The 13477-nt window shown below is 52.7% G+C and overlaps 1 protein-coding gene across 1 annotated transcript; it reads right to left on the minus strand.

The window, feature by feature from the left end:
• Nucleotides 1-1155: 1155 nt before the first annotated feature.
• On the minus strand, nucleotides 1156-13213 carry ACTC1 (actin alpha cardiac muscle 1). The gene is made up of 7 exons (XM_069638526.1): nucleotides 13140-13213; nucleotides 10352-10496; nucleotides 6026-6350; nucleotides 4738-4899; nucleotides 4297-4488; nucleotides 2418-2599; nucleotides 1156-1548 (listed from the first exon to the last, which is right to left on the minus strand). Exons 2-7 carry the CDS (start codon nucleotides 10478-10480, stop codon nucleotides 1405-1407), a joined length of 1134 nt encoding a protein of 377 aa, XP_069494627.1. The 5' UTR covers nucleotides 10481-10496; nucleotides 13140-13213; the 3' UTR covers nucleotides 1156-1404.
• Between the last annotated feature and the right edge of the window lie 264 nt (nucleotides 13214-13477).

Raw genomic sequence — 13477 nt, forward strand, 5'->3', positions numbered from 1 at the left:
AGGGGGAAGGGGGCTCAGGGGGAGGGCAAGTGCTGGGTGGAGAGCCTAGAAGGGAAGTGCTTAGGGGAGCCAAGGAGGAGAACCTCAGGCTAAGTGCTAGTGCAGGCGACTCCCAAGAGTGGAGGCAGAGCCGCCAAGCAGGAGCCTGCAAGGGCAGTGCAGTGAGAGGAATGGTCCTGGTATCGACTGGGAAGAAGGGCCTGGAATCCTGCTCGATTAGGCCCCCAGTCACAGAGGCACTGGGTTGATTAGCAGGGAAGGGAAAGTGGTATAGAAAAGCAGAGTTTTGAGCTGATTCCGGGAACTTAAGGAGGCCCGGCTCAAATCTGAGAGGGGCAGGGAGGCTGTTCCAAAGGGAGCCACCAGCCGAGGAGAGAGACCTGCCTTGACTCCCTGCTTGGAGAAGCGTTTGACAAAGAGTGACATCCAGAAAACTTGATTGCAATTGGGAATAAGGATGTACGTTCATAGGCAGATGGAGACTACACATACGGATGTATATAGTACACGGCCCACGGTAACGGCCCTGTAGTTATGGTTAAGTTGCTCATCTCAATAGAAGACCACTTTTTGGCTGGCTTATAACTTAGCTCCCCGTGGACGAATTTACATAAAATATATATATATATATATATATATATATATATATATATATATATATATATATATATATGTCCCTCAGTCGCAGACAAAGTCTCTGGGTCTGTCATATTGGTAGGAGCTGCTGCAGGAGGCATGGGTGGATGGGCTTCTAGCCTCCCTCTGAGACTATGGCTCACAAAGCGGCCATTCTTAGAGAAACAACAACTTCTTTTGATTGTTAATTTAATGTAGGTCTACTTCTCTTTAATGCAATGGATAACTTAGAGAGGATTTGGGATGGCTTACCCACTACCTGGTTCTCACGACACAATACCTGCCACTGAAATCCCAATTCCTTTTCCAATTTTTGTGCCTTCATTAAAAACCCATGTCAAAATTCAACGATGCCAAGAAAATTGCCCGGTCTACATTGCTCCTTCCAAATTCATTGCCCTGCATTTGATATGCCCATTGTATGTGATTAAAACGCCTATCTGGCATAATGAGGGGTACTGGCCCAGGTGTTGTCAAGAGTACAGAAGCCAACACAGAGAAACTCAGTCCACAAAACCATTCCTTGCAAGTCCCAGGTCTTGTTTATTTATAAAGCAATAAATATTCCCAATCACAAATAAACCACTTGTGTGTGTAAACAAACTGTACAAATTGGGGGGAAGGCGAGTTCAGGATTTGGGGAAGGGGCCAGGTGGCTCCAGAGAGAGGCCCGCGTCTTCTTGTCCTGAGTTGGAGATACGGTGAGAGATGATGGAGAGATGGAGAGATGGAGAGAGAGAAAGAGAGAGCGAGAGGGTTCGAGTTGGCTTAGAAGCATTTGCGGTGGACGATGGAGGGGCCGGCCTCGTCGTACTCCTGTTTGCTGATCCACATCTGCTGGAAGGTGGAGAGAGAGGCCAAGATGGAGCCGCCGATCCAGACGGAGTACTTGCGCTCAGGTGGGGCGATGATCTACAGGGGGAAAGAAGGCGCAAAACTAGGTCACACAGCTATACAAGCAACCGAGAGATCGGGAGGAGTGCCCCCAAACATATGTTACACTACAGTCCCCTTTGTGTTATGGGAGACCACAGGGAAAGTGTGGTCACCCAGAATGTCGCCTAGATGGTCTGGCCTTCCCAATAGGCGTGTCTTCTAGAGTGCCTCAGTGTGGGATACCTACATTGGAGTGGATTGGCTCAATGTATGTGCATATCATGTCTCTCGTTGAAACCAGTGGGTGTTAGTGTAGCATGCTATCAGATCCACCTGGCCACTCTGTGTAGTTAAGACGCCACTCACAGGTAACATTGCGGTGTTATGACCCTCACAGGCTGCCATAGAAGAAACAGCCCGCTGCTCTAGTGCTGCATTCAATGCATAGTTGATGGACAGGTCTTGGCATGAGATGCATGCTACTGTGGAGTTTCTGGCTCTGCTAAATGATTGTGCTTAATGTGTATTCTGGTGGCAGCTACCGGTGTTCTTTGGTGTATAGCCATTGTGTGAGAAGGATCTCAGAGTTAGTGGTGTTGGTAACTAATGCGTGTTTGTGTGCAGCATACATGCAAACTGACTCCATAGCAGCCGTGCGTCTGAATGCCCCTTAACAGGGTCACCTGTCTGTCTTTTCAGCTTTAAAACTTTGCATTCTGGGACTTGTATTTTATTCTCATAATGATAGCCCAGCCCTACATGACTAATAAGCCCGGACTGGACCCGAGTCCTGCTTGTGAGATGAGGAGCGTGCCAGCTTTGACACGCCTGATCCACCCCCGCCCCGCCCCGCCCTTTAATCGGCGTGCCGGGCCTGCGCCCCCTGCTGGGGGTGACACACCCACCTTGATCTTCATGGTGCTGGGGGCCAGGGCGGTGATCTCCTTCTGCATGCGGTCAGCAATGCCGGGGTACATGGTGGTGCCGCCGGACAGGACGTTGTTGGCGTACAGGTCCTTGCGGATGTCAATGTCGCACTTCATGATGCTGTTGTACGTGGTCTCGTGGATGCCGGCAGATTCCATTCCTGGGGAGCAGGGGGGAAGGAGGGTGCGTTAAAGGTGCAGAGTAGGGAGGCCGAGTGGACAGAAAGTAGTGGTGCCAGAGGCACAGTCCCCGCCTCCCCCTGGGGCGCCGGCGACAATCTGACACTGGACCCGCAGGACGCAGCTGTCTCCCAGGCAGGGTGATGAACAGGTGCGGCGCCCTGACCACACACCCACGGCTGCTGGGAAGGAGAGGCCGCGTGCGGCTCCACACACACACACACACAATGACAGCTATCCAGGCACGTACATGTGGGACTGCTGTGCAGTGACTTTGGGCCTGCCAGGAAAAGGTATGACAGATAAAAACCAGCAGGCCCACCCAGCCCCCCAGGCCTGTGCTTGCTCTCCCACTCAAAAGCCATGCTAGCAGGCCCACCCAGAACCCCAGGCCTGAGCTTAATCTCCCACTCAAAGGCCACGCCAGCAGGCCCATCCAGCCCCCGTGCCTGTGCTTACTCTCCCACTCAAAGGCCATGCCAGCAGGCCCACGCTTGCTCTCCCACTCAAAAGCCATGCTAGCAGGCCCACCCAGAACCCCAGGCCTGAGCTTAATCTCCCACTCAAAGGCCATGCCAGCAGGCCAATCGAGTCTCCCGTGTCTGTGCTTACTCTCCCCCTCAAAGGTCATGCCAGCAGGCCCACCCAGTCCCCTAGGCCTGTGCTTGCTCTCCCACTCAAAAGCCATGCTAGCAGGCCCACCCAGAACCCCAGGCCTGAGCTTAATCTCCCACTCAAAGGCCACGCCAGCAGGCCCATCCAGCCCCCCGTGCCTGTGCTTACTCTCCCACTCAAAGGCCATGCCAGCAGGCCAATCGAGTCTCCGGTGTCTGTGCTTACTCTCCCCCTCAAAGGTCATGCCAGCAGGCCCATCCAGTCCCCCAGGCCTGAGCTTACTCTCCCCCTCAATGACCATGCCAGCAGGCCCATCCAGTCCCCCAGGCCTGAGCTTACTCTCCCCGTCAATGACCATGCCAGCAGGCCCATCCAGTCCCCCAGGCCTGAGCTTACTCTCCCCCTCAATGGCCATGCCAGCAAAGTACTGTTGACAAGATTCCCGCCCCAGCTACTTCAAAAAATCCTATTACTATTGGTCTGCACCATTTGAACGGCGAGAGTTACTACTGACCCCCACCCCCCAATAGTGACAGTCCCCCATCCCCTCTCTCTGAGTGCAGACAAGACGTGCCTTCCAGTGTTTGAAGCGCTTGGCGCTTAGCAACACGTGTAGCAACACGTATTTACACCATGCTGTCTCTTTCTCTCCGCCCATACTGCTCTGCTCTTCCTCCTCAGCGCTCTGAAACATCCTGGCGCACTGTAAAGCGCCATAAGGCAACCGTCATCATAGATATGCAGCCTAGCCTGCTGTGTGTATTCCCCCCTCTAGCGACTGGATTGTATGAATATAACGGGACCCCCCACCCCCAACAGCTCCCTCCCACCCCCTTAACTGTTTCTCCTTTCATTCCATGACGAGGGAGATGTCTTGTTCAGCGCACACCTCAAACAGAATCGCTTCTCGGCGCTTGAGAGAATAAGCTCACGCTCCATCATTCTTGACGCACACACCACGCATTCTGGTCCTGATGTCGGCATACACGCGGCCCGCCCTACCGGGTCTCCAGCGTTTCCCTCCATGCCCTGAATCCCCGTTTAAGTGGCCCGTGGCGCTCACCGATGAAGGAAGGCTGGAAGAGGGTCTCGGGGCAGCGGAAGCGCTCGTTGCCGATGGTGATGACCTGTCCGTCGGGGAGCTCGTAGCTCTTCTCCAGGGAGGAGGAGGAGGCCGCGGTCGCCATCTCATTCTCGAAGTCCAGGGCCACGTAGCACAGCTTTTCCTTGATGTCTCGGACAATCTCCCTCTCAGCTGCGGGGGCAAGGAAAAGATGGGGTGGTCAAGGTTTGAGGGGACAGAGGGTCTCGGTAGGCAGAGCGAGCCTCAGAAAGTCTGCACAGCTCAGACTCCACTATTCCGTTCCTAATCTTCCCCCTACAAACCATAGCATTCTGGTACTTGTAGTCCAGTCGGTTCCCGTGAAGCGCGCCAATCTACAAGTACCACAGTGCACCTGTTTATAAGTGGAAATGTTATTTTGCGGTGGTGCCGGCTACTTACCGGTGGTCACGAAGGAGTAGCCGCGCTCGGTGAGGATTTTCATGAGGTAGTCGGTCAGGTCCCGGCCGGCCAGGTCCAGGCGCATAATGGCGTGGGGCAGGGCGTAGCCCTCATAGATGGGCACGTTGTGGGTGACGCCATCGCCGGAGTCCAGGACAATACCTGTAGGTGGGACAAAATACGAAATATGAAGAGGGGTGACTCCAAAACTCCGGGCCTAGATGGGCATGAGAAGTGGGGCGAAGGCACCCACATGCGTCTGGGCTGCGCTGGAGGAAGGCTCGTGTCAAACAGGACCCTATTGTATTTGAGATGACAAGTTGCATTTTTATATAGCGCTTAATACTGACTGGTGATATGCTTCTAGGAGGTTTGCATTTCAGTGGACAAGAGAATATTGGCTGACGGAGATAAGCTGAGGTACAACAGTCAAGCAATGTTGTCCAGTTGAAGAGCAGGGACCAGAACACAGATATGCTGGGTTCACACACTAGTGCTTCTCAGCTACATTTCAGGGGTCAGATTACCGAAACTTTGCACCGGTGCAAGTGCAAAGTTGCACCGTGTTAGCACTATTATTAATAACAATTGGACATATTGGAAACCTATTGCACCGTGCCAAGTGCAGTTTGGCATGGTATAAGCACCAGGGTAAAAATTGCCCTTTGCCAAAATAGATACATTTTCACTCCGTTATTGGAACAGGGCAAAATGTGCCCTAGTGTTAATACGGAATGGTATTAGCACTAAGGCAAACTTTGTACTGGTGAAAAAACGAATTGAAAAGGTATCTTTCTTGCACTCTGGCTATGTTTGCACTGGTGCTTATACCATGCCAAACTGCACTTGTCATGGTGCAATCGTGTTCTAGTATGTCCCAGTGTTTTTTATAAATAGGGTAAACTTTGCCCTAGTGCTAATACCGTGCACTTTTTGCACTGGCATTAGTGCAGTTTGAAAGTAAGGAGGCCAAAAAATGCCCAAGTGTAAATGGTGTGTTCTTTCAAAGTATTGTGAACCAGGGACATATGTGCCCGTTTGCTGGCCAATGAACAACTATATTTGCACAGTGCAATCAATGCGTGTTCTGGTGCAAAAAAGCATTAATTGAAAGTACGTTTTTTGTACTACGGCAATGTTTGCCCGTGCAACGCCGCACTTGCACTGGTGCAAAGCGTCTGTAATGTGGCCCCGGATCGCGAAAGTGGGCCTTGAATCGTGGCATGCCCAGGCCTTCATTGCACAGGGCCAGTGCCCAGGGCAGGGAAGCGCGGGCAGCGCCACTCACCTGTGGTGCGGCCGGAGGCGTAGAGGGACAGCACGGCCTGGATGGCCACGTACATGGCGGGCACGTTGAAGGTCTCAAACATGATCTGGGTCATCTTCTCTCGGTTGGCTTTGGGGTTCAGAGGGGCCTCTGTGAGCAGGGTGGGGTGCTCCTCGGGGGCCACGCGCAGCTCGTTGTAGAAGGTGTGGTGCCAAATCTTCTCCATGTCGTCCCAGTTGGTGATGATGCCGTGCTCGATGGGGTACTTAAGGGTCAGGATGCCCCTTTTGCTCTGAGCCTCGTCCCCGACGTACGAGTCCTTCTGCCCCATGCCCACCATGACGCCCTGCGGAGGGGGGGAGAGCGCAAGCGTTAGCCGGGGACAGAGGGGTGCATGCATCAAAGGGGCACAAAACAACACACACGGGTGGTGTACATCAGCCACGGGGCGCGTGCAGGTGGGAGCACAGGAGAAGGGGGCTTTACTGTACCCCATAAGGGGACGCGCTGTCTGCGGAGAGGGAACTCGCTACATCATAGGAACATAGCAGGGAGATGGCTGAGGAGGTTAAAACACCTGTTGCACTGCATAATAAGGTCACAATAGTTGCCTCCCTGTTGGCCTTGCCTGTGGCAGAGGGAAAAACTGCAGATTTTCCAAATGAGCTACGTCAATGGCACTCTTAAACCACTAGGTGTCACTGCTGCATTAATCTTTGAGGCCTCAATACCATTCTTTGGTCACCAGGTGTCGCTGTTGGATTTACCCAGTGGGACATGAACACATGCCATAGCCTGCTTGGCATCAAGGTGTCAGTGTTGCATTTACCTGGGCGACCGGGGCCCACACTGTTCACTAAAAGTCACAGGGACTCTACAGCCAGCGCCTCGCTGGCCAGCATTCTAGGAGCCCTTTGCTCGCAGGCAGTACTTGCATAGCACTGAAAGATTGCACCAGGAGAACTGTGCAAGTGTCCCTTTCAGGCCGTGGCACAAAGATGACCGGGTGTCTGATTGCCCCCTTTAAAATCGGACGCCGGCATGTTTCTAAAAGGAAAACTGTAGGCCGAAATCATGATCTCAGACATTGCCTCCGGCCACTAGGGGTCAGTAGAGTCTGTTTACCCAATACCACCCTTACACATGATCTCGGCGGCCCTTATGGGCCTAGAAAGGTCGTGACTAGAACTTCACCTGTTGGCCCTGCTACCCCTTATCCAGTGCTATACTCTGTTGGGCGCTAGGTGTCAGTCTTGGCCATGTTTATCTCTGCTACTTACTTGGGCCTGCTCTATGACCGGCAGGCGGCCACACGGTGCAATGCCCATGTTCAGTGCTTTCAGTAGGGTGACAAATCGAGGGGCTGCTGTAACGAGGGGGTGTGGTCTGAATGATGGGTGTTACCTAAATGATCGGCGTGGCCTGAAGTTTCCCCAACACCGGACAATTAAAAAGTGTCTTTCCTCGCAATTCTTTTTTTTATTTTTTTATTTTCCAGTGCTGGAGATGCAAACCCGAGCCTTGTTTCATTCAATAGCCTGCTTGACACAGGCGTTGTGTGTCAAGCAGTCTATTGAATGAAAGAAAACAGATCGAGCATCTTGCAACTAGCACAGTGCATTGAAACACTGGCTTGTCATCAGGCAGGGCTTGGGTTGGAATCCCCAGCAAAGGACAATAAATTAATTACCTTTTTTTTTATTGTACCTCGCTCGGGTTTCGAACCCGTTCAAGCCAGTATTGAACTGCACTGTGCTATTTGACAGGTACTTAATTTCTTTTGTTTCATTCAATAGACATTTGGACACATAAATCCCCTTGTGGGCTTCGTGTTTCAAGCACTCTTAAATGAAGCAAAAGACATTCAGCACCTACGAAATTGCGCTGTGCTATTACGCAGGTGCTGGAAACTATTTTGTTTCATTCAATAGAATGTTTGAAACATGAAGCCCACAAGGGGATTTATGTGCCAAACAGTCTATTGAATGAAACGAAAGAAATTAAGCACCTGTGGAATAGCACAGTGCAGTTCGATACTGGGTTGCTCGGTTCGAAACCCCAGCAAGGGACAATAAAAAAAAAGCAGTCCATTGAATGAAACAAAAATGATTCCAGCAACACAAACAGCACAGTGGCTGTGACACTGCCTTGGTACTGGTAGGGCTCAGGTTTAATCCCCAGGCTGTGGCAATGTTCGTTGTTGGTGGGAAGGGAGCCCCGGCTTGTCTGGAGTTTTGGGAGACTGCTGGGGGTCGGCCCTGGCTAGCCCCAGCCCACTTAAAGCCCTGCCCATGTTTCCTTCTCTGGCATGCGATCGGGAGCTGCAGGTATGAGCACTCAGCCATGGCAGCTGCAGCGGATGGAGCAGTGCGTCTGGATTCTCTGCCCCTTGATTGAGCTATGCCGCCTGCTCCTTTCAGCTGCTTTCCAGCCATTCACGAAAGGGCCCTGGTTGGCAGCAGCTGCTGCCCTGCTGTCACGGCACTATTGATAGCATGCATGGTAGGTGGGCGAGGAAGCTTGGCAGATTCACAGCTTGGCACTGCCCGACCGACCATGGCGCTAGTAGTAACAAGACTGTCACATTGGGCCGGCACGTGCAGGCACCCATTGCCAAGGGTTAGCAGGACACCCGGATGCATCCATTGCACAGCGTGCCAAGGAAGTCGCCCTTCCCCACTGATGCCCCACCCCTCCATGTCACTGCCTCTGTTCAGGGGAGATAGTTACTGTCGTCAACCAGGGCCGGCCTTAGCGTTGGCAGTGCGAGGCAACACAATTTGGCGCCCAGCCACAGCACGAGAGCTGAGTGCATTTAATTACAATAGGGCACCTGCCGCGCCCTCACCCACCATGCCAGCTCGGGGGAGCCAGCGCCTGCTCAAGGTGCGCTCAGAGGGTGCAGCCACACAAGGACGTGCCCACAGCACAGGAAATAAAGGGCGCCTTGCCTCCAGCTCAGTGTCAGGTAAACAGCGCCTATTACAGAATCATATCGTGATTCTTTAATAGGCGCTGTTTACATGACACTGAGCTGGAGGAAAGGCGCCCTTAACCACACTTTACAAGAACAGCCGGGGGTATTCAACTGATACGTGTTCTAGTATCAGCAGAACAACAGAACAGAGCCCCCTGCTGTTGCGCACTTGTGGTGGGCGCACAAATCTCGCACAGGGCACGGGCAGACCTGGGTTCGGCGCTGGGGACAGCCCTTGAAAGACTCCCCCAAACTGGCGCGGCAGGCGGGCTAATGTGTTGCCCCTGCACCCACCTCAGGGTTCCCCGTGTTCTGAAACCTGCTGCTAGAGGAGGCCCTGGGTACGGGTGCGGGCGACATGGGCAGAGGTAGTGACGATTAGTGCATGACAGACATGTAGACATGTATGCCAGTCAGCGGGCGCCCTGCAGTGCACACACGCATGGCATGCTGGGGCAGAGCTAAGAAGGCTGGGGCGAGCGGGCGTGGGGGAGGGCGTGTACACTATATAGATGTGTGTGTGTCCCCGAATGTACACATGACTATATATGCAGATAGGAGATAGGTTTAGAATGCATAGGTGGATAGATGAAGGCTGAACCTATGGATGGAAGAACGGGCGGGGGTCGGTTAATTGCTTTAACAGATGGATGATGATGGACGGATGGATGAAAAGATGGATGGACTGACGGATGGATGTAGGTGGATGGAAGACTGGATGGATGGATGGATGGATGAAAGGATGGAAGGATGGATGGATGGGCTGACTGACGGACGGATGGTTATACAGATGGATGATGATGGATAGAAGATGGGCGGATGGATGGATGGATGGATGGATGGATGGATGGATGGATGGATGGATGGATGGGTGGGTGGGTGGGTGGGTGGGTGGGTGGGTGGGATGGATTGGGTGTTGGATGGATGGATGGATGGATTTTTTTGTTTTTTAAACATGAATGATGATGAATGGGTGGACAAGAAGATGGACCATTGGGTGAATGATGGATGAATGGGTGTATGGGTGGGTGGATGGACTAGCTGAGTTGATGGGCTAATGGATGACGGATGGATGGATGGATGGATGGATGGATAGATAGATGGATGGATATATCGTAAGCAGTTGGGTGATGGATAAACGGATAGCTAGGTGACGGGTGGGTGAACAGGTGGATGGCTGGTGGATAGGTCAATGTGTAGATGGGCAGACTGAGCTCTAGAACTGATAGAAGTCACAGAGGGGCTGAATGAGGGCTCCAAAAGAAAGTATTGCAAAGGCACAAGTGGGAGGAAAGTACTTTTGATGACAGAAGGCGCATGCGCCCCTACAGGGCAGGCGTAGGGGTGCAGAGAGGACCTAACTTTGGTACCTGGTGGCGAGGGCGGCCGACGATGGATGGGAAGACAGCGCGGGGAGCGTCATCTCCAGCGAATCCGGCCTTGACCAGCCCAGAGCCGTTGTCGCACACCAAGGCGGTGACCTCCTCGTCGTCACACATGTTGAGAGTTTGGGATCTGGAAGGAAAAGGAAGAGTGTAAGTCAGCTGTGATTCAGGCGACCCTCACCACCCCGCACCAATCCAAAATGGCCGCCACATGTTACGACTCTTCCACACATTGCTGCATCGCGAATGCCAAGACACTGTCCCTTCGGTCTGCACTAAAACTCCCACATTGCTGCTATCCGTGCAGCGCTGCAGGCAGCCCTGCAACCAAGGCGCATAGCAGCCACTTTTACTCACTATAAACAGGCAAATAACAGAAACATGACAAACCATGACGCGTGTGCGCCTTGCCCCTGCAGCCACACACACACCTCTAAGGGTATATTCGGATCCGTGGTACCAGCAGAACAGTGCCGCAGGAAGGCGCTAGACTATTATTGCTGCGTCATCAGAAGATTTGCAAAAATTACCAGGTGCAAAGAAGACTGAATTAAAAAAGCAAAAATCTGTTTTACTTTCAGCTGGCACATGCCCCTGTAATGGCGAGTTCTTGGAAAGGTGCGGTGTTGGCGATGGATGGCAGCTTCCTTTGATATACAGGTCAAGGGGGGCGTCTTCTATGAAACAAGACTGGCAGAGGTGCGTGTGGCAGGGGCATTAACCCAAGCCACACACTACACAATGATACCAACACATGTACTTGCGAAGCAAATTATGCAAGCACCCCCTGTAGATGAGCGTGTCGCCCATGGGGGGCTGGGGCACCTTAAGGACACCCCCATTTGCCCCTCAAGACAGCTTCAATGCACAGCTCGCTGTGTTACGCAGACCGAATGCCTCTCCTGTGGGATGGCAGGTGAGAGAAGTGTTTGCCCCCAATGCAGCCTGCGCATGCATGTCAATGAACAGCACTGCTCTCGCCATGCACACCCACCACCCACGCAATGGGGTAGATGTGGTCTAGCGCATTGGTTTCTGTCTATGGGGACACCCGAAAGACTTGCCTTCCAATCCTGCCCTCCCACCGCCTCCCACCTGATTTACATGGTGTGATCCTGAGCAAATCGCTGTAGCGCTATTGCTCCGTGCCCAGACCCCACGTCTGTAAACATCACTCTTACTGATCACACGTGTCTTGAGGTGCAATTCTGGCTCCCATTCCTTGAGGAAACGGTGCCACTTGCCTGCAAACATCCTTCTAAATTACAACAACCGCCTGAGACCGCTGGGGGTGCCCGCACCTCAAGTAACCCGTGTGATCCTGAGCAAATCGGTGCATCGCCTCTGCCCTATGTTTTGTCCCCGCCACTGCAAACTCCACTCTCTGTAATAAAATAATATCTACTGGCACAGCGGCCAATTTTGGCTGTTCTATGGGCAGGCACCAGCTCCCCTCTCATATATCTGTAACATAACACCTTGTGTATATCTTAGAATGTAACCTTGAACCACAGGCACACAAGGCTCCCATGTGGAAACAAGTGAACCTACTCCCTCAACATAGACCTAGAAACAGACTAGCCCCTAGTGCCCGAAACACAGCAGGAAAGCTACCTTGCATGTTCCCTCTCTCCCAGCTCACACCCTCCTTCAAATCTCCCCAGAGAACCTGGAGACCCCCGCGAATGGTAGCAGGGCACACTATGAATGCCAGTAACACACCACAGCAAAACAACAACATTATGAACACACTCCCTTTCAGATACCTGCCCCCCAACATCCAGGCAAGCGGTTACATCACCTTAATATAACGAGAATTTAGATAACATACAATGGGTCGCTAGTCTTTGTACTGGTATATACATCCACTTAGGAATTCCAGGGAAAAGGCCCAAAGCTGGCATATACACTATATACCAATCCGTGTCCTTGTGTATGGTTGGCAAGCGCCACCTCTATGAGCCAAAACTAAAAACCTCACTGTTCAAAAACCCTCCGATTCACACTACTCAGGTCCCCCCGCAAGGGTAGTCTAAAGTCGACAATAACCTAACATATTCAAAAATGCAAATAAATAAATAAACCTCACTGCGGCTTCCATACCAGTAGCCGCTGGTATGCACGCGTTCCCTGTGGACCGCCAGCCTTTCAGCTCACACACATGTCATTTCCCCATGAGGGAAACTTCCGACATGTTGATTACCCTGTATATCAAACGCGCCCGTATCGCATGCATAATACGCACGCCAAGAAGCGCATTTATTCCAAGGCCCGCGGTATATTTCCATATCATTCTTGCAGCGACCTATGCATTATGCATTTCACGCCTCGTGCAGCATAATTCCCATATGAAGTTAATATGTTCCGGGAAGCCTATCGTTTATATTTGCTGCGCCTGCTTTGCTTGCAATCAAGTCCCGGCGGCAGCTCGGGAAGTTGATGTATTGCAGTTTGCTCCTAAACTGTTGTATTTCTGCACCCGTCACGCGGCTCAGCATTTTCTCCAAGCGCAGTTTTTTTTGCAAAGGAGCAGAGGGTGGCGTCTAGTATCATCTCACGACAGAAGCATAAACAAAACAGCTTAATAATATTAAATAATATATTATTGCATCCCACAGGGCACGCGTGCTTCCCTTGCGCCTGTGGGGTCAACCAAAGCGATTGGACGTTTGTGGTAAAAAGCAGGTCCTTCTGGGCAGCTGCTTCCAAAATCCAGTTGGGAAGTGGTTCGGGCCATCCCGCCAGTGTGGGTCCGAGAGACGGCTGTACTCACCGGTTCTGCAGCGAGGGGCCTGTTCCAGAGATGACGAGTGCTGGGTGCAGGCCTCGGCAGCAGCTGGGAATATATAGCCGGGCCTCCCAGGGGGGGCTGCGCCGGCGGCCAGTGCCGTGGGGACGGACCAGGCCCATATTAGGTAGCCTCGGGGCCAGCGAGCAGCAGCCGGCCCATTCATGGTACCAGGGAGGGGTGAGGCCAGCCTCGGACAGGCCAGGGCCGAGCCCAAGTACGGGGTCCAGGGTGGGGCCCCGCAGTCCGGCATCTCTGCTCCAGGCATGGCCAAATAGGGGCCCGGGACCTGCATTCTACTCTCGGGCAGGGGGTGGGCGACA

This window comes from Ambystoma mexicanum, chromosome 14, assembly GCF_040938575.1.
Source record: "Ambystoma mexicanum isolate Mex_15411 chromosome 14, UKY_AmexF1_1, whole genome shotgun sequence".
Classification (NCBI taxonomy): Eukaryota; Metazoa; Chordata; class Amphibia; order Caudata; family Ambystomatidae; genus Ambystoma; species Ambystoma mexicanum.